The sequence below is a fragment of the Pongo pygmaeus genome, chromosome 2, assembly GCF_028885625.2.
Source record: "Pongo pygmaeus isolate AG05252 chromosome 2, NHGRI_mPonPyg2-v2.0_pri, whole genome shotgun sequence".
Classification (NCBI taxonomy): Eukaryota; Metazoa; Chordata; class Mammalia; order Primates; family Hominidae; genus Pongo; species Pongo pygmaeus.
In genome coordinates, this window is record NC_085930.1 from 147,380,644 (window position 1) to 147,406,401 (window position 25,758).

General features: G+C 37.9%; 1 protein-coding gene across 8 annotated transcripts in view; it reads right to left on the reverse strand.

Moving 5' to 3' along the window:
• PIK3CB (phosphatidylinositol-4,5-bisphosphate 3-kinase catalytic subunit beta) overlaps nucleotides 1-25,758 on the reverse strand; it is a 184,203-nt gene that overhangs the window by 55,248 nt on the left and 103,197 nt on the right. For all 8 annotated transcript variants that reach the window (XR_010125764.1, XM_054482054.2, XM_054482055.2 and 5 more), the window contains 3 exons: nucleotides 9,282-9,533; nucleotides 7,014-7,110; nucleotides 1,993-2,123 (listed from right to left, as the gene is read on the reverse strand). Coding sequence is in view for 7 of the 8 variants with exons in the window: in XM_054482054.2 (XP_054338029.1) it covers nucleotides 1,993-2,123; nucleotides 7,014-7,110; nucleotides 9,282-9,533 (480 nt within the window). In the remaining variant the exon portion in view is untranslated. The remainder of the gene's footprint in view (nucleotides 1-1,992; nucleotides 2,124-7,013; nucleotides 7,111-9,281; nucleotides 9,534-25,758) is intronic.

Below are 25,758 nucleotides of genomic sequence, written 5' to 3' on the forward strand. Positions count from 1 at the left end.
CTCTTGAAATAGTCTTTAAAAATACTTATATTTGCAAATATAAGAGGCTATATTTATAAAAGTACTTCAAAAAGCATTTCATTTGAGCCAAAAGAGCCTATAACTGTTGAACACACATCATAACCGAACATGATAATAGCCACAGCTAAGACTATTAAATGTATCACGAGTAGCTACGGCTTATGGATAAATTTCTATCAAAGGAATAACTAAAGACACTACATAAATGTATTGGATGAGTCAAAATGTAGCTTTTTCTACTCAGTGTGTATTAACGTATATGATTCTTGCCATATCTGAAATTTCTATTATAAGCACAAAATTTAATTTGGTTGTAAATTATTGTTCAGAAAAATATGTTTAAAAAACTTGAAATAAAAAATTACTCCTTAGATGGATAAAATCCAATTATAATGAAAATGAAGAGAGTGAATTATATAAATTTAATTTGCTAATACTTTAAATGTACAGGTAGATTAATTTAAGTATTTATAAAGTATAATATCAATCTTCAAAGGTAGTTTGTACTCAAGCGGATTGAGGAAATTAAATAAACTTCCAGCTTATTTTCTGAACATTTATTTTTCTCCAGAGACAGGGTCTCTCTCTGCTGCCCAGGTTGGAGCACAGTGGCATGACCATAGGTCACTGCAGTCTCAAATTCCTGGGCTAAAGTAGTCCTCCTACCTCAGTCTCCAGAGTAGCTAGGACTATAGGCACATGCCACCACACCCAGCTAACTTTTAAATTTTTGTACAGCCAAGGGTCTCTCTAAGTTGTCCAGGCTATCTTGAACTCCTAGCCTCAAGTTATCCTCCTGGTTCAGACTCCCAAGTTTGATGGGATCACAGGCTTGAGCCATGGTGCCTGGCTCCTAAATTTTGAGAATTTGTTCAAAGATTTCCTTATAAAAATCAACACTACCAGGTGCAGTGGCTCTCACTTGTAATCCCAGTACCCGGGATGCTGAGGCAGGACAGTTGCTTGAGGCAAGGAATTTGAGGCTCAATAATTGTGCCACTGCACTCCAGCCTGGATGACAGAGAGACACTCCATTTTTTTTTGAAAAAAAACACCATGCCAAACCTAAAGATAAAATATACGACAGCTCAGCTCTCTTAGCATGTAAATTACCATAGCCCTATATTTAGTCCCCATTAGATAATCTCCTCATCCCCAAGACATGCAGTATGTATATTAAAGAAATATATTTAGAAATGAAGTCCTTACTATAGATTCTATAATATAACTACATTAGGAAGCGCCACTAACAGACATATTCAAAAAAAATCAATTGTTCTTTGAGTATCAATTCTAATACAGCAGTGATTATACCTTTAATATTTGAAACATTTTATATATTCAGAGTTACATATGAATATATTTATAGCCCTTTAAGGGTCTGAGATATTAAAAAATAGAACAATTATGATTTCTTCATTTTATAAATAAGAAAAGTGAACTCCAGAAATGCGTTTTCTCTCTCTCTCTCTTTTTTTTTTTTTGAGATGGAGTTTCGCTTTTGTTGCCCAGGCTGGAGTGCAATGGCACGATCTTGGCTCACCGCAACCTCCGCCTCCCGGGTTCAAGCGATTCTCCTGCTCAGCCTCCCGAGTAGCTGGGATTACAGGCATGTGCCACCATGCCCAGCTAATTTTGTATTTTTAGTAGAGACAGGGCTTCTCCATGTTTGTCAGGCTGGTCTCGAACTCCCGACCTCAGGTGATCCGCCCGCCTCGGCCTCCCAAAGTGCTGGGATTACAGGCGTGAGCCACTGCGCCCGGCCTGGAGGTACCTTTTCTTACTTAGTCAGTGATAAAACCAAAACTAACAGAGTTAAGAAGGCTCCCTGATCCATGGTCCTCCCACTCAACAAAGCTGTCACTGTATGGAAAGTTTTGAAAGAGACAGATAGAGCTTAAACTATACATAGAGGAACTAATAATCATTCAATTATTTCATGCATAGTGGTCCTTTAAATAATTAGCTTACCTTATCGAAGGGAGGGTAATAATAAGGTTGTTTTTTATTCTCTGGAAATTTAACATGCAAAGCTGTTGCATTTTCAGTATATGGATTTGTTTGAACAGTTCCCATTGGATTCAACATTTCTTCGAGTTCATCTAAAACATGCAAATAATTTTGGTTCTTAAAAAATGTCTTTAAAACTAAGCTTTAAAAAAGCTGTAATGGATCTCCTCCTACGAAAATCACCTTAGAAGTATGTCAACTACAGAAGTGTGACAGACAATTCTATCAGTAATCCTCTAATTTTCTGTTAATGCTTGGAACAAAATTTCAGTGTGAGTTTGCATACATCTTTTAAAAATGAGAAAGTTAACAAAACTGAATGGCTACTTTACCTCTTAATTCAAATTTAGTTCTCAATCTTGAAAAGACTTTAATTGGAACTGCTCTCCCTCCATCAAAATTAGGTGGCCCATAGAAACTATAATCTCATCACTATATATGGACTTCTTAATCACATGTGATCTGGTTTTCATGGTTGTCACAATAACCAAATTGGTATTTTAAGTCATCAATGACATTCTTCTTATCAAATCTAATGATAATGCTCTTTATTATCCTGTAACTGCTGACAGAAAATACCTTCTCTGGTAGCCTCTGGAATACTCCATTAAGTGGCACTCCTTTTACCTCACCAACTGCTTCTTTCTTCAAGGTACTCCTTCCTTTTCCTTTTCCACCACCCTAAATATGGTCAATTCACAGAACTGTGTGTGTGATTTTAGAATTTCAGTGTAGTTAGAAAACTCTGGAGTTCGCATTATATAATTTTTTTATTTCACAGATAAGAAACTCATGATGAGAAAATAGAGTTAGGTGTACAATCTAAGATCCCCCCCTCCAAAGTAATTTTTCTTTTCTTATACTGACTGTAGTACAGTTGTTCTCTCTGTATCTCCTAAAGAAAAAAAATATCAGCTCTACTCTACTTAGGTCTAATGTCCATAAAGTATGCACACTCAGAATTATCTCCTAAAGCTGGAAAATCTTTACAAGTTTTTGTTCCTTAATTCTTCGTTCACCTTTTTAAATATTTTCTCACCTCACGGACTCAATTTTCTTTTTCTTTTCTTTTTTTTTTTTTTTGAGACAGGGTTCTGTCACCCAGGTTGGGGTGCAGTGGCATGATCTTGGCTCACTGCAACTTCCACCTCCCAGGCTCAAGTGATCCTCCCACCTTAGCCTCCTGAGTAGCTGGGACCACAGGCGCATGCCACCATGCCCGGCTAAGTTTTTAATTTTTGGTAGAGACAGGGTTTCACCATGTTGCCCAGGCTGGTCTTGAACTCCTGAGCTCAAGAGATCCACCTAACTCAGCCTCCAAAAGTGCTGGAATTACAGGTGTGAGCAATCACACCCAGCCCAAACTCAATTTTCACCTGGATGGAGGCAACTCTTTTTTTTTTTTATCTTACTGTATTTTAGAGACAGGGTCTTGCCACATTGCCCAGGCTGGATACAAACTCCTAGCCCCAAACAATCCTCCTGCCTCAAGCACCTGAGTAACTGGGACTACAAGCACATACACCACTGCATCTGGCTCAATTCTAATAATTTATACAACTCTAGAGCTGATTTCTCAGCAATTTACAGTTTCATACTTCTGCTCTCTAGTACTATTATACTTTTGTCCTATCAAATGTAACCTAACTGAAATCAAATTTAGTATTTTAGTACTTATTAGCCCCATATATAGAGGTAATCCTTTAGCCTTGCTCAAAAGTGGTCAGAAAAAAAGGCACTCTTTTTCTGTGTGTATAGGGAGACAGAGTCTCACTATGTTGTCCAGGCTGGTCTCAATCTCCTGGACTCAAGTGATCCCCCTGCCTCAGTCTCCCAAAGCATTGGGATTATACATGTGAGCCACTATATCTGGCAAAAAAAAGGCATTCATATATACTACACATGGAGAGTAAAAATTGATACATGCTATTGAGGAACAATTTGTAATTATAAGAATTTATAAATTTATCTATTCTTTGAATCAATAAACCCACCTCTAAGGAATTTATCTCAGATATACACTGTACATAAGCAAGGTTATTCATTATAGCAGCACTGTTTGAACTATAAGAACACAATTCTGCTTAAAAAAAAAAAACTAACAGTCCAGGCATGGGGGGAAAAACAGTTCTCTACATAGATATGTAGAGAAGATATGGTGATATGTAGATATGTAGATATGGTGACTAAAGCAAGGAGCAGAACATTACACAGAATGTGTCATTTTGTGTAAGTATAGGGAGAAAAACAGGAATCGACATTTGTATTTCCTAGTCCACATAAAAAAATTATGGAAAGTTAGGAAAAAAAAATAATAAATGTGATTATATACCTTGTAATGATGACCTAGGGACTCTGGATGGTAGATTATTTGTAGTTTCTTTGCTTCTTGTTTGCCCCTACTGGGTTAAATGTAACAATTCTAGAGCTGACACATGCAGAACTAATTGTGTTCATTTATTATTTTTTATCATACATTTTCTCAGAGAGGAAGTCAGGCTCATAGTATTATGCCAAGTTAACACCACCAAAAATTGTAATTTTTACTAAAAATACTAGTCAAGTTGGTTGGTGATTCTGGAGAACACGTGTGAGTCTAAATTAAGATTCTCAAGAAAGTACAGTATTTTGCTGCTATATTTTATTGTATTGTGAAAGTTTAGTTCCTCCTAAGAAATATGTCAAATAGGCTGGGAGCAGTGGCTCATGCCTATAATCCTAGCACTTTGGGGGGCTGAGGAGGTGAAAATCACTTGAGCTCAGGAGTTCGAGACCAGCCTGGGCAACATGGCGAAACCCTGTCTCTACAAAAAATAGAAAAAAAAAAAAAAAAAAAAATGCTGGGTGTGGTGGCGTTTGCCTGTAGTACCAGCTACTTGGGGGGCTGAGGCGGGAGGCTAAGCCCGGGAGGGCAAGGCTACAGTGAGCTGTGTTCAAGTCACTACACTCCAGCCTGGGTGACCGGGTGAGGCCCTGAGTCAAACAAACAAACAAAAAGAAATACGTCAAATATACACAGCTCTCTTACATTTGGGGAATAACATAATTAGTGAAAATTGTTAGAGGTACATACTGGAGAGGACAGGAATAGAAGGACACACACACACACTATTAGATTGCAAAGAGTTTATAGATATGTCAGTAAATGATTATCCAAAAGTAATTTTCCAGGTGACAACTGCTAGTACATGAACATTTTGAAATGTCACTTACAAAGCCATGAATTAAAAAATTCAAATTCAAATTAGTTTACAACTTCACTAGATATATCAACAAATTATACAGACAAGAAAAAAGAAAAAGAAAACCACTATTATAATGCAAGATTTACACTAAAAATTCCAACACTTGGGAAAGCAGTATAGACCAATGGCAAGATTTGAATAGTCTTTCATTCAAATCCTAGGTTTGAAACAGCTATGTAAGACTAACTTATTTTCTCTGAGCTTCACTTATCTGTAAAAATGGAAATAAAACCATCTACCTCATTTGATGAGGGTATTTTGAGTAGTATTTGAGAAATAAAAGCGTGTGGAAGGTGCTCCATTTACCTCAAATTTCAGGCTAAAGCCAACTAAAGAAAAAGTGTTTTAGGCCGGGCACGGTGGCTCGCGCCTGTAATCCCAGCACTTTGGGAGGCTGAGGCGGGTGGATCACGAGGTCAGGAGATCGAGACCATCCTGGCCAACACAGTGAAACCCCGTCTCTACTAAAAATACAAAAAATTAGCCAGGTGTGGAGGCGGGCGCCTGTAGTCCCAGCTACTGGGGAGGCTGAGGCAGGAGAATGGCATGAACCCAGGAGGTGGAGCTTGCAGTGAGCGGATAGCGCACCACTGCACTCCAGCCGAGGTGACAGAGCGAGACTCCATCTCAAAAAAAAAAAAAAAAGTGTTTTTACTATTTCTCCCTAATTAGAGATGTTCCTTCTATTCATGAAGAAAGCACAATTAGGAGCAACAAAGGTTATTATAAAGAAGACACTGTTCCTTAGGAGAATTTCTCAAAAAAAAAAGAAAAAAAAACCTACAAAAAATGCTGAAAGCAACACACATTCATTAAAATAAGAAATATATTCAGAAATATGGCCAGGCGTGGTGGCTCACGCCTGTAATCCCAGCACTTTGGGACGGCCGAGGTGGGCGGATCACCTGAGGTCGGGAGTTCCAGACCAGCCTGACCAACATGGAGAAACCCCGTCTCTACTAAAAATACAAAATTAGTTGGACGTGGTGGCGCATGCCTGTAATCCCAGCTACTAGGGAGGTTGAGGCAGGAGAATCGCTTGAACCCGGGAGGCGGAGGTTGTGGTGAGCCGAGATCACACCATGGCACCCCAGCCTGGGCAATAAGAGCAAAACTCCGTCGCAAAAAAAAAAAAAAAGAAGTTTAGTCTATTTCATTCCTAAATATGGAGATGCATAAGATTTAAAGACAAAGCTACCCATCACAAAACTTAAAAGTTATGTCCCATGGCGAGACTAGACAATCTGTAATGAGCTAAATGAATAATTTGTTAATACTAGAGTTAACTTGTTACTAGCAAAATAATGGTACATTATTTGTTGGAAGTATGTTTAAAATACTAACTTGTTAAAATAACCGTTTAAAATACAGGCCAGTAGCAGTGGCTCATGCCTGTAATCCTAGCACTTTGGGAGGATCACTTGAGGCCAGGAGTTTTGAGACCAGCCTTGGCAGTATAGCGAGACCTTGTCTCTACAAAATAAAAAAAATAATAAATAATAAAATAAAATATAGGCCGATTTTAAACCAAAACAAAATTTGTAAAGAAATCTACTCAGAAACAAGTAATTTTATGATAATGTTAAAATAATTTGTGTAAATCTGTTTTAGAATAAATAATACAAAATGATAATTTTATTTATTAAATTGAAAGAATGGTGATTCATAAATATTAACTAGTCCACATGCCAAAAGTTAGTTATGGTTTAACACTAAGGATAAGAATGTAAATCTTACCAGGAAATGAAGACCAGCTGTGTAATATTATGTCTCCAGTTCTCAATTGTCCTTTAAAGTCAAAAACCATCGTATTTACCCACGCTACAGGATAATGCTGTTGAAAAAGATATCATTGCATAAATATGCTAAGAATAACTTTAAGGTGTAAACATGCACATGTCCTTTGTTTCAACAATGTTAGTTCTAGAAAGTTCTGGATGATTTCCAAAATAATCTTCTAAAATGAGAACAAGATATACATAGAAAAATGTTCACTATCTTTATTACATTTAAGAAGAACCTTAAAACCCAATTAACATTTCATAATAAATAGTATATGAATAAAATAGAATATGGACTAAAAAGCCTTGTGAAAATGATTTTTTTTTTTTTTTTTTTTTTTTTGAGATGGAGTCCCACTCTGTCACCCAGGCCGGAGTGGTGGTGTGATCTTGGCTCACTGCAACCTCCGCCTCCCAGGTTCAAGAGATTCTCCTGCCTCAGCCTCCTGAGTAGCTGGAATTACAGGCACCCGCCACCACACCCAGCTAATTTTTGTCCTTTTAGTGGAGACAGGGTTTTGCCATGTAGGACAGGCTGGTCTCAAACTCTTGACCTCAGGTGATCCACCTACCTAAGCCTCTTCTTAAAGTGCTGGAATTACAGGTGTGAGCCATCACGCCCAGCCAAAATGAGAAATCTTTAATAATCCAAGAAAATATGTATAATATCAGAATATGTGTTTTAAGAGCTTTCAACCTACATAAATCTCAATGTGGAAGGAGATAATGTCTCTAGGCATATAAATATATCTCTAAAAAGGAGGCATTGAGCTGATAGGACTTTTATACAAACATTTAAATAGATTAATTTTGCCATAGTGTATCAAAAATCTTATAATCAAACACTTTGAGGATAATTCTATATCAGGGAAGAAAAAAATACTAAGGAACTAATGCTTTTGTGACTTTTTAGTCATTAAAAGTTATTTTACTTTTAGGGTATTTTTTTTTTTTTTTGAGACAGGATCTCACCATGTTGCCAAGATTGGTCTCCAACTCCTGTCCTCAAGCAATTCTGCCACCTCAGCCTCCCAAAGTGTTGGGATTACAGGCATGAGCCACTGCGCCTAGCCTAAAAATTATTTTTTAGAAGATTATATGATGATAACCAGAGGAGATGCTTATATTCCCATGTTAAGAATAAAAGAACACGGCCAGGCGCAGTGGCCATGCCTGTAATCCCAGCACTTTGGGAGGCCAAGGTGGGTGAATCACGAGGTCAGGAGTTCAAGACCAGCCTGGCCAACATGGTGAAATCCTGTTTCTACTAAAAATACAAAAAATTAGCTGAGTGTGGTAACGGGTGCCTGTAACCCCATTTACTCAGGAGGCTGAGGCAGGAGAATCCCTTGACCCCGGGAGGCGGATGTTGCAGTGAGCCGAGATCGTGCCATTGCACTCCATCCCAGGTGACAGCATGAGACTCTGTCTCAAAAGAAAAAAAGAATAAAATAACACAAATTAATATATAGATAAATATAGTAACTAGATTTTAAAAACATAAAAAATTAATGTCCCTATCCCCACCAAAAAGCTTTCAAAAAGCAAGAAGAAAGTTAAACATTTGACTGAAAACATAACATGGAAGATGAAAGTATGACAACAGGTCCATCCTCTTATATTCATAATTTCAAAATCCGAGAAGCTCTAAAAACTGAAGGTTTGTTCATAGCTCATGTGACAGCAAAAAGTGGCCAGAGATAACAAAAAGCTAATGATAGTCACATTTAGTGTGAATATTCATATATTTCACTCCAAATATTAACATGTTTGATGACACATTTATGCCCCAGACTCCACAAGATATGTTGAGTCAGTTACGACCAATGATCTTTCTAAAATGCACAAAATTCTGAATTCTTAAACATATCTGTCACATGAAATTTCAGTTGAAAGACTGCAGAACTGTAAATTTTTCAAACATCATCATTCTTCATATCTTCTTAAAAGTATTACATATGTAATAAAACACTTATAAATCTGCCAAAAGAAAATCCATGGTAGAAGGAGCAAGATTACAAAAAAAATGCACGAACATAAACATAAATAAATGCATGAATATAAATCTAAAGATATAAACATGGAAATTTCTTATCTTCTTAAAATTAGTTTTTAAGGATCAAAGTTACCTAATATAATTTAACTTATATTACTCAATTATTTCAAACAGTCTTAAAATTATTCCGTTATATAAAACAATCCTCAGAAGTTGGTATATCATTACCACTTTTCCAGCTTTCCTGATGGTCTGATATTTTGAGGGATTAATAGTTTTCGTTGATTTCTTCGTTTTTACTTTATCCAAAACTGCATAAACAGCAAAACATAATCGAGCCATTCTTGGTAAGTCACAAATATTAATATCAAATTCCAGTGGTTCATTCCAAATATGATCATTTTTCCCTGATACCTCTGAGCTTACGATGGTTTTACACAGGAGCTCAGTACCATGAAAAAGACCAGCCCTGACATGAACCTGTAATGAAGCAGACAAAAACAAAAACAAAGTCATGAATACTGTACCATGAAAAACATCTCTTTTTGTTTGTTTGGTTGTTTGTTTCTACACTAAAAACATCTTTATTTTGGAGAAGGAAGGAACATACTGGAAGAAGAAACATGCCAAGTTTTAGAAAGCCTACTTGTCTGCAGAACCACTAGATTGTAATTAACCAGTATATTGTTCAGTAAACTATAGTTAGTCTAATCTGTTTTTCACTTGCTAAGTAAACCAGCTATAAAATCACATATTGGTCCAAATGCCAGGGTGCTCAATGGTTTAAACAGGTCTAAAGAAACCATGACAGTAAGTATAAGCATACTATCATATGCTTACTCACTGACTTCATTTACTTGAGGTCTTGTCTTACCCTTCTCTATGTGTAGGAAAGAATGAATGGATGAGATGGCTCCAAAGTTTCTTTCTACATCTAAATAATTTATGAATTTGTCATACTAAGTCAAGAGCTAACAAAAGATATTCCATCCATATCTATGATTATCCTATATATCACGGTCCTTTGTTTTTCCCTAAAGGCCTGGGGCCAGAGTGATGCAGGGCATGCGTAAGATGTCCCAGACAATTTTACTCATTTGCAGTTTTTTAAAAGATATGACCTAATTATCACCAATTTAAAAGGGAGAAAGTAGAGCTAAAAACAGTAGTAAAACACAGAGATTGACCCAGTGATACACTTTTAAGGTCAAAGTTTTTATACCAGTTTATTCAGATGTGATACTAGCACACAGTATTACTCAATAAATATTTACTAAACAAATGAATACATATGTGGAATTGTTTAGGCTTATCTTTCATTTTTCAAAAGCTTATCAACAAAAGCTTTTCTGGCTAGTTAAGAGTTACCATGCCAATATTTGAAAAGGAAGATAAATACCCAAGAATATCCGCATACTTCATCTATAGATATTAAAATATATTCAAACAGTAATATACAATTTTAAATACTGATGTAATCAGCAATTTTAATTATAAATATTTATAATATAATTATGAGTTTAAAACCTATTAAAATAGTTAAAACTATGTTATGCTGGCATAAATAAAACTGTAGGTTAGTAGGCCAGACATATCATAATACAGTAAAAAAAGATGACTGACTTAATAAATAATATTCTTTTATCTAATTCCAGCAAAATAAACATAGATGGATTAGAGAGTTAAATATTTTTAAATGATTAAAAGCTACAGAAATATTATTAAAAAGCTATCAGAATAGCTTTTGAATCTGGATGATGGGTTCATGGAGGTTCATTATACTATTCTACTTTTGTGTATATTTGAAATTTTTCTTTTGAAAAAAAATTAAGCTAAAAGAAAAAAACTGGTTATTCTAAACGCAGACGGATTATTATAACATGATAAATATTCAAGTAACAGGGGTTACAAAGGATACGAAAAGTAGTTGCAGTAAATCCTCAGGTCACTAGGAATTTACATCTGAACACATGGCCTAATTCCCTTCAACTCCAGAAAAAGGCGTAATCCTTCAAGTTTCCTGGTCCCATATTGCTCCAGCTCCCCAAGTACTGAGATGTTACTCCTTTGCTCCTCTGCATTGGAAAAATCTTCCTCCAGCAGGCTATAAACCTGTGCAAGTCTCTCTCAAATCAAACTCAAACAAAAATCTACCTTAGAAGCTAACTAACCATAATCATTCATGTTCTTTCTACCACAGTGACAATGGTACCAGCAGCTACTCAGTCACCTCTGTCTCCTACTTTCAATTCATCATGAAGTCTATGCTGTATACAAAGAAAAAGTTGATTTATGATGTAACCTTAAATGAAAAACAGCATAACACAAAATACCATCAAAATACTATACTATAGCAAAATACTATCAAAAGCACAGCCAGGTGCAGCGGCTCACGCCTGTAATCCCAGCATTTTGGGAGGCTGAGGCGGGTGGACCACTTGAGGTCAAGAGTTCAAGACCAGCCTGGCCAACATGGTGGAACACCATCTCTACTAAAAATACAAAAATTAGCGGGGTGTGGTAGAGAGCACTTGTAATCCCAGCTACTCGGGAGGCTGAGGCAGGAGAATCACTTGAACCCAGGAGGCGGGTTGCAGTGAGCTAAGACTGAACCACTACACTCCAGCCTGGGTGACAGAGAAAGATTGTGTCTCCAAAAAAAAAAAAAAAAAAAAAGCATGTTCACCTTGTAAACTGTGTGAAGAATACAAATAAAAGTAGTTTACAGGCTGGGCACGGTGGCTCATGCCTGTAAACCCAGCACTTTGGGAGGCCGAGGCAGGTGGATCACGAGGTCAAGAGATGGAGACCATCCTGGCCAACATGGTAAAACTCAATCTCTACTAAAAATACAAAAATTAGCTGGCCATGGTGGCACACGCCTGCAGTCCCAGCTACTCAGGAGACTGAGACATGAGAATTGCTTGAACCCAGGAGGCAGAGGTTGCAGTGAGCCGAGATTGCGCCACTGCACTCCAGCCTGGGCAACAGAGTGAGACGCTGTCTCAAAAAAAAAAAAAAAAAAAGAAGTAGTTTATAGTGGATAGGTGGAATATTGGTGATTGTTGTCCCCTCTGATTAAAGGGGGACAAATATTAAAATCAATGATCTTTGATTTTATTTTATATAATGTTACCTTTAAATATTTTTAAATAGCCCAGAAAGTATTATAAAATGGCTGAATGTCCAAATGTAAGACCCTATATACAGACATAGCAGCAAAATGGCCACAGTCAATCCAAAACTCATTGAATGAAAACAGAAATTTTTTTGTTTTTTTTTTAAACTTTCATTTTAGGTTTAGGGGTACTTGTGAAGGTTCGTTACATAGGTAAGCTGCTGTCACAGGGGTTTGTTGTATAGATTATTTCATCATCTAGGTATTAAGCCTAGTACCCAATAGTTATCTTTTCTGCTCTTCTCCCTCCTCCCCCTGTCACCCTCAAGTAGACTCCAGTGTCTGTTGCTTCCTTCTTTGTGTTCATAAGTTCTTATCATTTAGCTTCCTTATAAGTGAGAACATGTGGCATTTGGTTTTCTATTTCTGCATAAGTTTGCTAAGGATAATAGCCTCCAGCTCCACCCATGTTCCCTAAAGACATGATCTCATTCTTTTTTATGGCTGCACAGTACTCCATGGTGAGCATGTACCACATTTTCTTTATCCAATCTGTCACTGATGGGCATTTAGGTTAATTCCACATCTTTGCAATTGTGAATAGTGCTGCAATGAACATTCGCATGCATGTGTCTTTATGGTAGAATGCTTTCTATTCCTCTGGGTATATATCCAGTAATAGGACTGATGGGTCAAATGGTAGTTCTGCTTTTAGTTTTTTAAGGAATCGCCATACTGCTTTTTACAATGGTTGAACTAATTTACACTCCTACCAGCAGTGTGTAAGTGTTCTCCTCAACCTCAGCAGCATCTCTTATTTTTTGACTTTTTAACAATAGCCATTCTGACTGGTGTGAGATGGTATCTCACTGTGGTTTTGATTTGCATTTCTCTAATGATCAGTGACATTGAGCTTTTTTTCATATGCTTATTGGCCGCATGTATGTCTTCTTTTGAAAAGTGTCTGTTCATGTCCTTTGCCCACTTTTAATGGTTTTTTTCTTATAAATTTGTTTAAATTCCTTATAGATACTAGCTAATAGACTTTTGTCTGATGCATAGTTTGCAAATATTTTCTCCCATTCTGTAGGCTGTTTACTCTGTTGATAGGTTCTTTGGCTCTGCAGAAGCTCTTACGTTTAGTTAGATCCCACTTGTCAATTTTTGCTTTTGTTGCGATTGCTTTTGGTGTCTTTGTCATAAAATTTTTGCCCATTCCTAAGTGCAGGATGGTATTGCCTAGGTTGTCTTCCAGGGTTTTTATAGTTTGAGGTTTTACATTTAAAGTAAATGTAAGTGTACATTTACATTAAGTCTTTAATCCACCTTGAGTTGACTTTTGTTTATGGTGTAAGGAAGGAGTCCAGCTTCAATCGTCTACATATGGCTTGCCAGTTATCCCAGCACCATTTATTGAATAGGGAGTCTTTTCCCCACTGCTTGTTTTTGTCAACTTTGTTGAAGATCAGATGGTCGTAGGCGTGCAGCCTTATTTCTGGGCTCTTTATTCTGTTCCATTGGTCTATATGCCTATTTTTTTAATTAGATATTATTTTTTAAAACAACCATTTGGGTTTTTCTCCCTCTCTTTAAGCAGGCAGTTTCAGGATTAAGTAGTCACACCCTTAAGCAATCTTTCTTTAAGTCCATGTCTCTGAACTACTTTAAATGGTATTTCCCTGTGTTCCCAGAAATTAGTCAAAAAGCCTGGGCACTTTCATTCTTAGTTTCTAAAGACTATGAACTAAAGAAAATTATGAAGAAAGATTTACACAACAGCACTTTTAGAAAATCTTTATATCTACCTTATATGCTATACGCAAAGTATCTAACTTATGAGAAACTTACATTAGCTCAGTATTTTTTTTTTTTCTTTTTTTGAGATGAGGTCTCACTCTGTCACCCAGGCTGCAGTGCAGTGGCATGATCTCAACTAACTGCAACATCCATCTCCCGGGTTCAAGTGATCCTCCCACCTCAGCCTCCCAAGTAGCTGGGATTACAGGTGCGTACCACCATGCCTGGCTAATTTTTGTATTTTTAGTAAAGACAGGGTTTCGCCAAGTTGGCCAGGCTGGTCTCAAACTCCTGAGCTCAAGTGATCTGCCCACCTTGGCTCCCAAAGTGATGGGAGTAAAGGTATGAGCCTTTAATACCGGTCTAGCGTGGTATTTTAAACAGCTAAAATAGAACACTAGAAAGAATAGGAATAACTGAAGGCATATTAAGACACACTTCACTTCTCATATTCCCAATTACTTTGTTTCTCTAAATAAAAGTTTAGTTGCCTGTAAGAACCATACAACAATTATTTTCTCCTGAGCAATTAAGAAACAGCCCCATCATCAATGTCTGTATCAGCTCTGTATCATCTCCAGAGAAGTCTTTCAAGGCTGAAGAAATAATCAATTTCACAGCTTTAAACACATTACCAAAAATTCTGTATGACATTATACACTCAACATTTAACCTAAATTCCATTCATTTAAACTAAATTCATATAAACTCCCAATCTGCCCTGCAAACACTGACCAAAAAACAGCGGGGGGTAGGGGAAGAAATGTGTATGTACAGTGTGAAAATAGAAAATGAGACCTGAAGAAATAGCTAGGCTAGAAAAAAAAGCTTGGGAATCAAGCAAAGGTGGTGCACTTTTTCAAGTTTCTGACAAGGAAGATACCAGTAATTGCTTTCCAAGATCTGAAGACGACTAAGTGAGAAGAAAAACACTAAGAGGTGTTGATGCAGGGTCCGCATGCCTGAGGCAAACAACCCATCTGACTTCTGAGTTCCTTGACCTAAAAATCTCCAACTAGGTACTTCTCTCCTTCCCTTCAGCCACACAATCCCACAATGCCACCCTGAATTTGACTTCACCACACCCTAGCACCTCCAAATCATTAATTATTACATCTCAGTTTCCAACCACTTCCCACCCCGATTCCAACTTACTGTTAATACATTCCCAAAGGAAAACTTTGTAGCCATCACTAAGACCTCTATTTCAACAACCAACACCTCTTTCTCCCCGCTTCTCTAATAGTTCTGTCTGCCTTCACTCTCGCCAAAATTATCTGCAAGTGCCTCTCTCCCATCACACTCATCTGGAAGTCTGTATCTTGGATAAACCTAATCACCTGCCCCCCTCTCCATCCCAAATGTTTTCAGGCAGACCAGCACCATGACTGACTGTTTTCAAATGTAAAATTACTATTTCGGGCTGGGTGAGGTGGCTTACACCTGTAATCCCAGCACTTTGGGAAGCCAAGGCAGGCAGATCCCTTGAGCACAGGAGTTCAAGACCACCAGCCTGGGCAACATGGCAAAAGCCCATCTCTACAAAAAAATACAAAAATTAGTCAGGTGTGGTGGCGTGCACCTGTAGTCACAGCTACTCAGGAGGCTGATGTGGGAGGATAGCCTGAGCCCTAGAGGCATAGGTTGCAGTGAGCAGAGATTGTGCCACTGCATGCCAGCCTGGGTGACAGAGCAAGACCCTGCCTCATTCAGAAAGAAAAAAGAAAGAAAAGAAAGGAAAGAAAGAAAATAAAGAAAAAACTATTTTGTTACTATAAGACTTCTTACCTTTTACTGCTCAAAATTTCTATTACCATTTATTCTCCAGAGAGATAATAAGCCTGCAAACTACAAAAAAATTTTAAAGCCCTGTTTAAGCTACTTTTTGGGAAAATGAAAATGATTTCATAGGCAACTAACACTCCACACATCTTCATGAAAGGTGAGTGGGGGAGAGGGCAGTGCCATCTATTCACACATGATTTCTGCTTAGAAACCTCATATTCTTAAGTTTTTTTTTTTTTTTTTTGAGACAGAGTTTTGCTCTCATTGCCCACACTGGAGTGCAATGGCGTGATCTCGGCTCACTGCAACATCCGCCTTCTGGGTTCAAGCAATTCTCCTGCCTCAGCCTCCCGAGTAGCTGGGATCATAAGCACCTGCCACCACACCCGGCTAATTTTTTTGTATTTTTAGTAGAGATGAGGTTTCACCATGTTGGTCATGCTGGTCTCTAACTCCTGACCTCAGGTGTTCCACTTGTCTCGACCTCCCAGAGTGCTGGGATTACAGGCGTGAGCCACTGGGCACGGCCAAGATGATTTAATGTTACTCTAGGCTCAGTTGATGATCCATGTGTGTGTGTGTGTGTGTGTGTGTGTGTGTGTATATATATATATATATATATATATATATATATATATACACTTTGATCTTATTTGACTTTAAATGAACACAACAAAGTCTCCACTGCCTAATCTTCCCCAATACACAATATTTATTTAGGAAGTCCAAATATTATTCAATTAAAGATAAACTATCAAATGGCTGAATACAGTACTAAGACTGAATTAATTTGGTCTCTCTAGAATGACTTTTTCCAGATTACACTGTCAATATTATATTTTATGTCTACCTAGTGAAAGACATCATAAGAGAGATAACAAGCATTATTTTGCCTACTATAATATGATGTTGTCAGAGGTGTTGGTGCTCTACATTACTCACTGTGTCTCATTCATAAGGATTCCCTAAGCGTATCTCTCTCAATTTACAGTATTGAAATATGCTACAAACTCATAAATAACTAGTTTGTTTTATCTTATGAGATTCTGAATAGTATAACTGATCATGTTTTCTCTTTGCCTTGTCCACTAGGTGTAGGGCAAGCAGACAGTCAAATATGTAGCCCACATCAAGCAATTAATGACACAGGATCTAATATTATACACATACCTACTAGGAATCTTGCTACTGGGTTTTTTTTTTCTTATTTCCTGTCAATTAACTATCCTCTATTTTTTTTAAAGTCAAAACTGTCTATATTGTATGTGCTATGTAAGAGAGACAGACACACACACACTCACACACACACAGAGACTGTGTGTGTAGGCTCACCTCAATCTGTAAAATGAGATTTGGTAAATCATAAATAAAACAAAACATACATAAAATATATTTTGCATCTGTTGTATGGGAGGTTATAAGATAGGAATATCAGGATAAAAATGGTATTCAATTCTTACTCTCGATAATCTTACCTGAATTTGTCACCTTTTTAATATGACATTTAAATATAGTTTATGCAGAAAATTATGAATTTTACAAATGACTATTTTTCAGTGTTCTGGTGATAAAGACATTGAGAAATACAGACAAATAAGTCCCCACCATATAATAAAGGCTCAATAAATGTTCACTAGTATTTAAAAACAAAACAGAACGCTAGTTATAACTGCATCCAAAAACTTCTGGCAAAACTCAGGTATAGGAAATGAAGTAGAATTAGGGAAGAGCTGCTATAAAAGCTCAAAAAAAAAAAAAAAAGCCCTGAATTATAATGGGCTAAAAAAAAGTCCCATACCACCTGTGTGAACAGCCACAACAAAGAATGTCATCTGGGAAAGAATAACAATAAAGAACAAATCTAACTTGAGCATGGTGACAATTTAAAAAAAAAAAAACACCCTGCACATTCTGAAAAAATTTGTTGAAAATAAGTATCATTATTTAATAGTCAAAGTATGATTTATTTCAGGCCAAGTCATTAAGATTAGTTCTGCTTGAGAAATCTCTGTGTAATTTACCAAAATTATTAAAGTTGACAAATCGTTAAAAAGAAACAAGAGTAGGAAAAAAGACCCAACTTTATAATGATGCTAAAAATTCTGTTCTCTGAATTTAAAAATTTTGTTCTCTGAATTTAGAATCTCCCATTAAAAAAAAAAAAGAAGCATAAAAAAAGAAGTTTTTGTTTTCAGAAAAAGCAGTAACAAAACCCATCCTCTAAATTTGTATCACATGAAATTTTATAAAAACTGTCCCATTTCCTGAAGTTTGATCTGGGTCATCTTCAATCTTGAGAAGTAAAGCATTTTAAAGTATAATTAATCATGCTTTAAAGCCTGGCACAGTGGCTCACGCCTGTAATCGCAACACTTTGGGAGGTCAAGGTGGGCAGATCGCTTGAGCTCAGCAGTTTGAGACCAGCCTGGGCAACATGGCGAACTCTCCTCTCCACTCAAAATACAAAAAAATAGCCGGGCGTGGTGGTGTGCGCCTATGATCCCAGCTACTCAGGAGGCTGAGGTGGAAGGATCCCTTGAGCCTTGGGGCCAGAGCCTGTGGTGAGCCAAGACGTGTCACTGCACTCCAGCCTGGGTGACAGAGCGGGACCCTGTCTCAAAAATAAAAATAATAATCATGCTTTATACAGTTACATGTTTTATTATCCAACTTTAATAAATTTTCATGGAAACACTTCTTCACAAGCCCCAGAACATTAGGAGAGCAAAAGAAGTCAGGCTTTGACATGCAAAGGACTTGCCACTGTGCTATAGCAGGGAGGTGCCAAGCCAACACACAGACTGCATTCCTATACTCACCAATTAAAAATGTTCTGTGTTGAATAAGATATGAATGTTTTTCACATCAACATTTTAATTTCCTTCTTGTTCCACAATATGGCCAAAATCCACTACATTTTTGCCCTTAGATATTAGACACAAAAAAAGATCAGTAGCATGAATAGGTGGAAATTCCCATGTTTTGGGAATTTCCCAGCCTTGATCATTTGTAAAAGTGAAAAACTGTCTCTTTTACCTTCATCACTTCAGACACCAAATGTGAGGGTTTTCCTACACCAACCAGTTCTCCAACTCTCTGGACACCAATTGGGTATCCTACAATTCAATTTTGAGGCTATCTGGACTTAGGGCAGATGCTACCAGGTTATGGCATTAGTTCTATAAGACTGACTTCCAATTCAGGTGACAATTGCAAATCCCAGGTTATTATTTGTACTTCTGATCAATCAAGGGTTCCCACAAATGCCCTCCTCAGGCTCAATTTGATCTAATGGCTCACAAAACTCAGGGAAACACATTTATCCATTTATTATAAAGGATATTAAAAAGGATAGAAATGAATAGCCAAATGAAAAGGTATATATATGTTCTTCAAGGTCCAGAAGGGTCCCAAGTGCAGAAGCTTGTCCCCATGGAATTTGGCTGCACTATCCTCTCAGCATGTGGATATATTCACTAACCCAGAAGCCCTGCAAATCCCATTATTTAGGGTTTTTATGGAGGAGGCTCCATTAAGTAGGTATGGTTATTAAGTCATTGGCCACTGTTAAGTAGGTCTCTGTCCTCCCTCCCCACTCCAGAATTCCTGGTGTGGAGCTGAAAGTTCCAATCCTCCTCTGGCAACCGGCTCCATCCTGGAGCTATCTAGAGGCTGTAAGTCTCCATTCATCTTGTCAGCATACAAAAAGACACTCCTATCATTACCCAGATTCCATGGGTCTTGAAAGCTCTTTTGTCAGGACACTGAGACTAGATCAAACCATTAGAATAATAGATGCTCCTATTACTCAGGAAATGACAAGGGACTTAAGGAGCTCTGTACCAAAAGCCACGGCGGAGACCAAATGTATTTTCTTTATTATGTCACAATTTGTAAAAAGGTAGCTTTGTTCTGACTTATGAGAAGAATACTACGTGACCTTCAACTAAGGATAAAATGTTAGAGACAGTTATGTTAAAATGTATTCATTCATTGCACATATATTTATTTAGTGTTCCAGGCACTGAAAGAAGAAGATAAAAAGAGGAAAATACGGGGAAGGTGTGGGGGTAGGGGGTGTGGGTGTGAGGTTTGAAAATTTACCTGTTGGGCATAGTGTTCAGTATTTGGGTGATGAATACACTAAAAGCCCAGACTTCACTTCTAACGCAATATATGCCCAGACTTCACTTCTATGCAATATATGCATGTAAGAAATATGCATTTATACTCCCTAAATATATACTTTTTTAATGTTTAAGATTAAAGATACTAGTTTCTTGGGTTATATACTTTAATAGATAAGGAGTCCTGAGACCTATATAACTAGGCTATGGGGAATTATGATGTATGACTAATACGTGTGATACAGGATATTTCTGCACTTGTATTTCTCTCGGGCTTCTTGAATTTGTGTTTCTGTCTTTTGCTGACTTTGCCAATAATCTAGTTTCCTGTGATTATTTCCTTAAGTAGTCTTCCTGAACTGTACTCTTTCTCTTATTTTTCTCAAAGTCAGATTGCACAAATGTTAGACTTTCTAGTATTTTCTCACAGGTTCCTGGGGCTCTATCAAATTTTTCTCCCATTTTTCTCTCTGTTGTTCAAACTGGAAAATTTGTATTGATTAATCTTTAAGTTCACTGATCCTTTCCTTTTTCATCACCATTCTGCTATTGGGTCCATTCAGTGTATTTTAAAATTTCAGTTATTATATTTTTTAGTTCTGAATTTTCCATTTGATTCTTCCTTATATCTTCTATTTAATGGCTGAAACTTTCTCCCTCTCTAGTCCCTCCTGCTGATTTGCCCTTAGTTGTTATAGCATTTTCATAACTGCTTTCATGTCTTTGTGAGATAATTCTAACATTTGTGTCATCTCGTCACTGACGTCTATTGAACTATCACTGTCCACACAACTTCAGATTTTCCTCATTCTTTATGTGTCAACTAATTTTGAATTGTCTTCCAGATATTTTGTCTATTATGTTATGAGACATTGGGTCTTGTTTATATCCTATGGAGAATGTTGATATTTTTGTTTTGGGGGACCATAGTTAGTTAGGTTCAACAGTTGGAAATTTCCATGAGCCTTCTGTGAGCTGCAGTTCCGACACCAGTTCAGTTTTCAAGTCTTCTTGCAGGGTAATTTGCATCTGTCCCATGTGTGCACTACATATTAACTAGTTTGAGACTTGGATAATGGAATATGCCACTGTTCAGTTCTCAAAGTATGTAGACTGTTAAGAGCAGATCCTCATATGCACAGCTCAGGAATAAGCTTATAAACACAGATAACTTTAAGAGCTTGCTTTCCCGAGCTTATCTCACTCTGCAATGTTCCAAGTATTTTTTAGTAGGCTGGGGTTCCCCTTTACTTGTTACCCAACCAGAAAGCTGCGGCTTTATTCACTCACACTTCCTGCAACTATGCTAAACACTGGGGGGGGTGAGGGAAGGGGAGACTTACTCCATTCTCTTGTGTCTACAACTCCTATAATTGAAACGGACATTCAACTCTGAGTCTTAGGCTCTGCCTGTCCCCACTGCTCCTGCCACTGCCACTGCTACCAGTGTTGCTATTGCCACAATACTGTTCAGAGACTGGGGCAATGCAGAAGAGAAAAAAGAAACAAAAAGAGGAGAGAAAGAGGTACAATTCATACATTCTCTGAGAGTTAGAAGACCCCTTTCCCACTAGAGCTATAAACAGCTATAAATAATGTCATCTTCTAGATTTTAGGCAACACTGAGTTCAGGCTTCTGCTGAATATTAATTAGATATATACATGAAAGACGAAAACACTACAAGGCTAGCCAGGCTCGGTGGCTCGTGCCTGAAATCCCAGCACTTTGGGAGGCTGAGGCAGAAGGATCACTTGAGCGGAGGAGTTCAAGGCCAACCTGGACAACATAGTGAAATCTCGTCTCTATAAAAAGTAAAAAAAAAAAAAAAAAATTAGCTGGGTGTGGTGGTGCATGCCTGTAGTCCCAGATATACAGGAGTCTGAGGCAGGAGGGTCTCTTGAACCCAGGATGTCAAGGCCGCAGTGAGCTGTGTTTATCCACTCCACTCCAACCTGGGTGACGGAGCAAGACTGTCTTTAAAAAAACAAAAAACAACAAACAAACAAACAAAAAGCCCTACAAGGCCAAGGAAAGATTGATCAGGAAGCTATATGCTACAGAATTCCAAGCACTCCCACAGAGATGGAAGATGTTCAAGTGCCAGGGAGGCAGAGTGGTGAGTCAACACTGAACATTTGAGATTTCTGTTATAGACCTCATACAGAGTCATGTGTCCTGTATGATCTCTCAGACTGCAAATACGATGGATTAGACGCCTGTGATTAGGTTATACTATATGATACTGCCGGCTTTAAGTAGGGCAGATAATCCTCAGTGAGCCTGACTTATTTGTTGAACCCTTAAAAGACACTCAGCTCTTCCTAGCAAAAGAGTCAAAGAATGAGAAGATTTGATGCGTGAGAAATTTTCCGGACTTAAAAGTTAGACAGGGCCACAGGGCAAGGATCTGAGAGCTGTCTCTAGTTACAGAGAGAAGACCCCAGCCAACAGCCAGCAGGGAATTGGAGACTTCAGGCCTACAATCACATGGAACAGAACTGGGCCAACAACCTGAATCAGTTTAGAAGCAGACTCTTTCAGAGCTTTCAAAAAGGAGTGCAGCCAAAGTACACCTAGATTGCTGAGCTAGTAAGTAAATGTTTTAAGTTTATGGTATTTTGTTATCCAGCAACAGAAAACTAACATAAGGGACTACTATGAACTTTATGCCAATAAACAACAACAAACCAAATTCTCTGAAAGACAAAAATTACCAAAATTGACACAAAAGAAACAGAAAATCTGTCTACCATACCCATTAAATAAATTTTGAATTTCTTTTTTTTTTTTTTGAGATGGAGTTTCGCTCTTGCTGCCCAGGCTGGAGTGCAATGGTGTGACCTCAGCTCACTGCAACCTCCGCCTCCCAGGTTCAAGTGATTCTCCTGCCTCAGCCTCCCAAGTAGCTGGGATTACAGGCATGCACCACCACGCCCAGCTAAGTTTTGTATTTTTAGTAGAGACAAGAGTTTCACCATGTTGGTCAGGCTGGTCTCGAACTCCTGACCTCAGGTGATCCAACCACCTCAGCCTCCCAAAGTTCTGGGAGTACAGGCATGAGCCATGATGCCTGGCTATAAATTTAGTTTCTAATTAAAAACCTTCCCATAAAGAAAACTTAAGGCTCAGCTGGCATGGAGTAAATTCTATCAAATATTTAAGGAATAAATAATACCAGTCCAACGTAAACTTGTTCAGAAAATAGAGAAGGCTTCTCACCTCATTATATGACCAACATTATTCTAATACCAAAATCAAAGAAAGACATTACAAGTCAAGAATACACCAATATCCCTCAATTTTCCTTATGAGCATAGACAATAAAATCCATAACAAAATATTAATAAGCCAAATTTAATAATGTATAAAAAGGCTAACACATCTTGACCGAGTGAACATTATTTCAGAAAAGTAAGGTTGGTTTCAACTTTTGAAAACCAATGGATGCCGGGCGCAGTGGCTCACGCCTGTAATCGCAGCACTTTGGGAGGCCGAGGCGGGCGGATCATGAGGTAAGGAGATCGAGACTATCCTGGCTAACATGGTGAAACCCCGTCTCTACTAAAAAAAATACAAAACATTAGCCAGGCACGGTGGCGGGTGCCTATAGTCCCAGCTACTCAGGAGGCTGAGGCAGAAGAATGGCATGAACCCGGGAGGGGGAGCTTGCAGTGAGCCTAGATTGAGCCATTGCACTCCAGCCTGGGTGACAGAGTGAGACTCCGTCTCAAAAAAAAGAAAAAGAAAAAGAAAACCAATGAATTAAAATATACAAATCATCTCAAAAAATGCAGAAAAAGTGATCAACTTTTTCTTAAAGGATAAAAATTTTCAGCAAACTAGGAAGAGAATTTCTTGAATAAGGGGCATCTATGAAAAAAACTACATTATATTTAAAGTTGAAAGACTGAATGAATGCTGTCCTTTAAGATAAAGAACAAACTCAAGATGGCAGGCTGGGCATGGTAGCTCACACCTGTAATCCCAGTGTTTTGGAAGGCTGAGGTGGGTGGATCACCTGAGGTCAGGAGTTTGAGACCAGGCTGGCCAACATGGCGAAACCCTGTCTCTACTAAAAATACAAAAATTAGCTGGGTGTGGTGGCAGGCGCCTATAATCCCAGCTACACCGGACGCTGAGGCATGAGAATCACTTGAACCCGGGAGGCGGAGGTTGCAGTGAGGCGAGATTGCGCCACTGCACTCCAGCCTGGGTGACAGAGTGAGACTCTGTCTCAGAAAAAAAAAAAAAAAAAAGGTCTACTATAATGATTAATTTTATGTGTCAACTTGATTAGGTCACAGGGTACCCTGGTATTTGGTCAAACATTTTTCTGGGTGTTACTAATGAGATATTTGGTCAAACATTATTCTGGGTGATTTTGGATGTGATTAACATTGTCATCAGTAGACTGGGTAAAGCAGATTGCCCTCCCTGATGTAGGCTAGCCTCATCCAATTGGCTGAATACCTGAAGAGAACAAAGACTGACCCTCCCCAAGTAAGACAGAATTCTTCCTGCTTGACTGCCTTGTAACTGGGACATTGTCTTTTTTTCCTGCCTTGGGACTCTAACTGAAACATTGGCTCTTCCTGGGTTTGAGTCAAGCCTACCAGCCTTCAGATAGGAACTACACCCACTGGTATTCCCGGTTCTCAGGCTTTCAGATTCAGACTGGAACTCAACCACTGGCTCTCTTGGGTCTCCAGTTGCCCACCTCCATAATCATTTAAGTCAATTTCTTATAATAAATCTTCTATATTTTTTGCTTATTTATTTATATGTGATAATATAGATATAGATATACATATTGTATCCTATTGGCTCTGTTTCTCTGGAGAACCCTGAGTAATCCATTTACCCTTATCACTTCTATTTAAAATTGTACTGGGATTCTTAATCAGTGCATACAGGAAAGAAAAAAGTTTGGAAAGAAAGATGTAAAGCTGCCACCTTTTTTCAGATTTTGCTTTAACATTCTACTGGAGCTCCTCACCTGTGTAGCAAGGTATATCTACAGGAAAATCATGTCATAATTACATTTAATGTACTCAAATTCAACTATATAATCCTGCTGGGGAGAAGAAAGAAAAAGAGAACTACAGTGCTAGGTACGGTGGGGTGAGGTACATACATTAAATACTACCTGTCATTAAGCCCATTAATCCTCTCCATGAACATAACAATGGCAAACAATAGAATCAATCAAGCTTGATACCTGATAGAAGTGGCAAAACATATGGACATAAAATGTCATTGACTTTATTGGGTTTCTGACCACTGACAAAGGAATAACGCATAATGATTGAGAAAAAATAAAACACGAATGAAGGCTTCTTGGATATTCTTTAGGAAGAAATTAAGTAAAGGGCTGCAGAGAAATACCAACAATAAACAAATTAAAGAACTGATAAATTATTACAGAAAACAAATATGATAACCTGCAAATGGGAAGAACAAGCAGAAATTCCCATTTGTTACTATGTAGATTCTATATCTATACCTATAAATTACTAAACAAAACCATATATATATAATATTCCATATGACTTGTGGGTAGATTTGACTCCATGTGATTTTTGCTTTTAAAAATGAAATCCCGGTCTGGCATGGTGCCTGTAATCCCAGTGCTTTGAGAGGCCAAAGCAGGAGGACTGCTTGAGGCTAGGAGTTCAAGACCAGCATTGGCAACATAGCAAGACCCTATCTCTATAAAAATAGAAATAAAAATAAAAATTAGCTAGAAGTGATGGTGTATACCTGTATTTCCAGCTACTTGGCAGGCTGAGGTAGGAGGATGGCTTGAGACCAGGAGTTCAAGGTTACAGTGAGCTATGATCACGCCACTCAACTAGTGAGGGTGACAAAGTAATACTC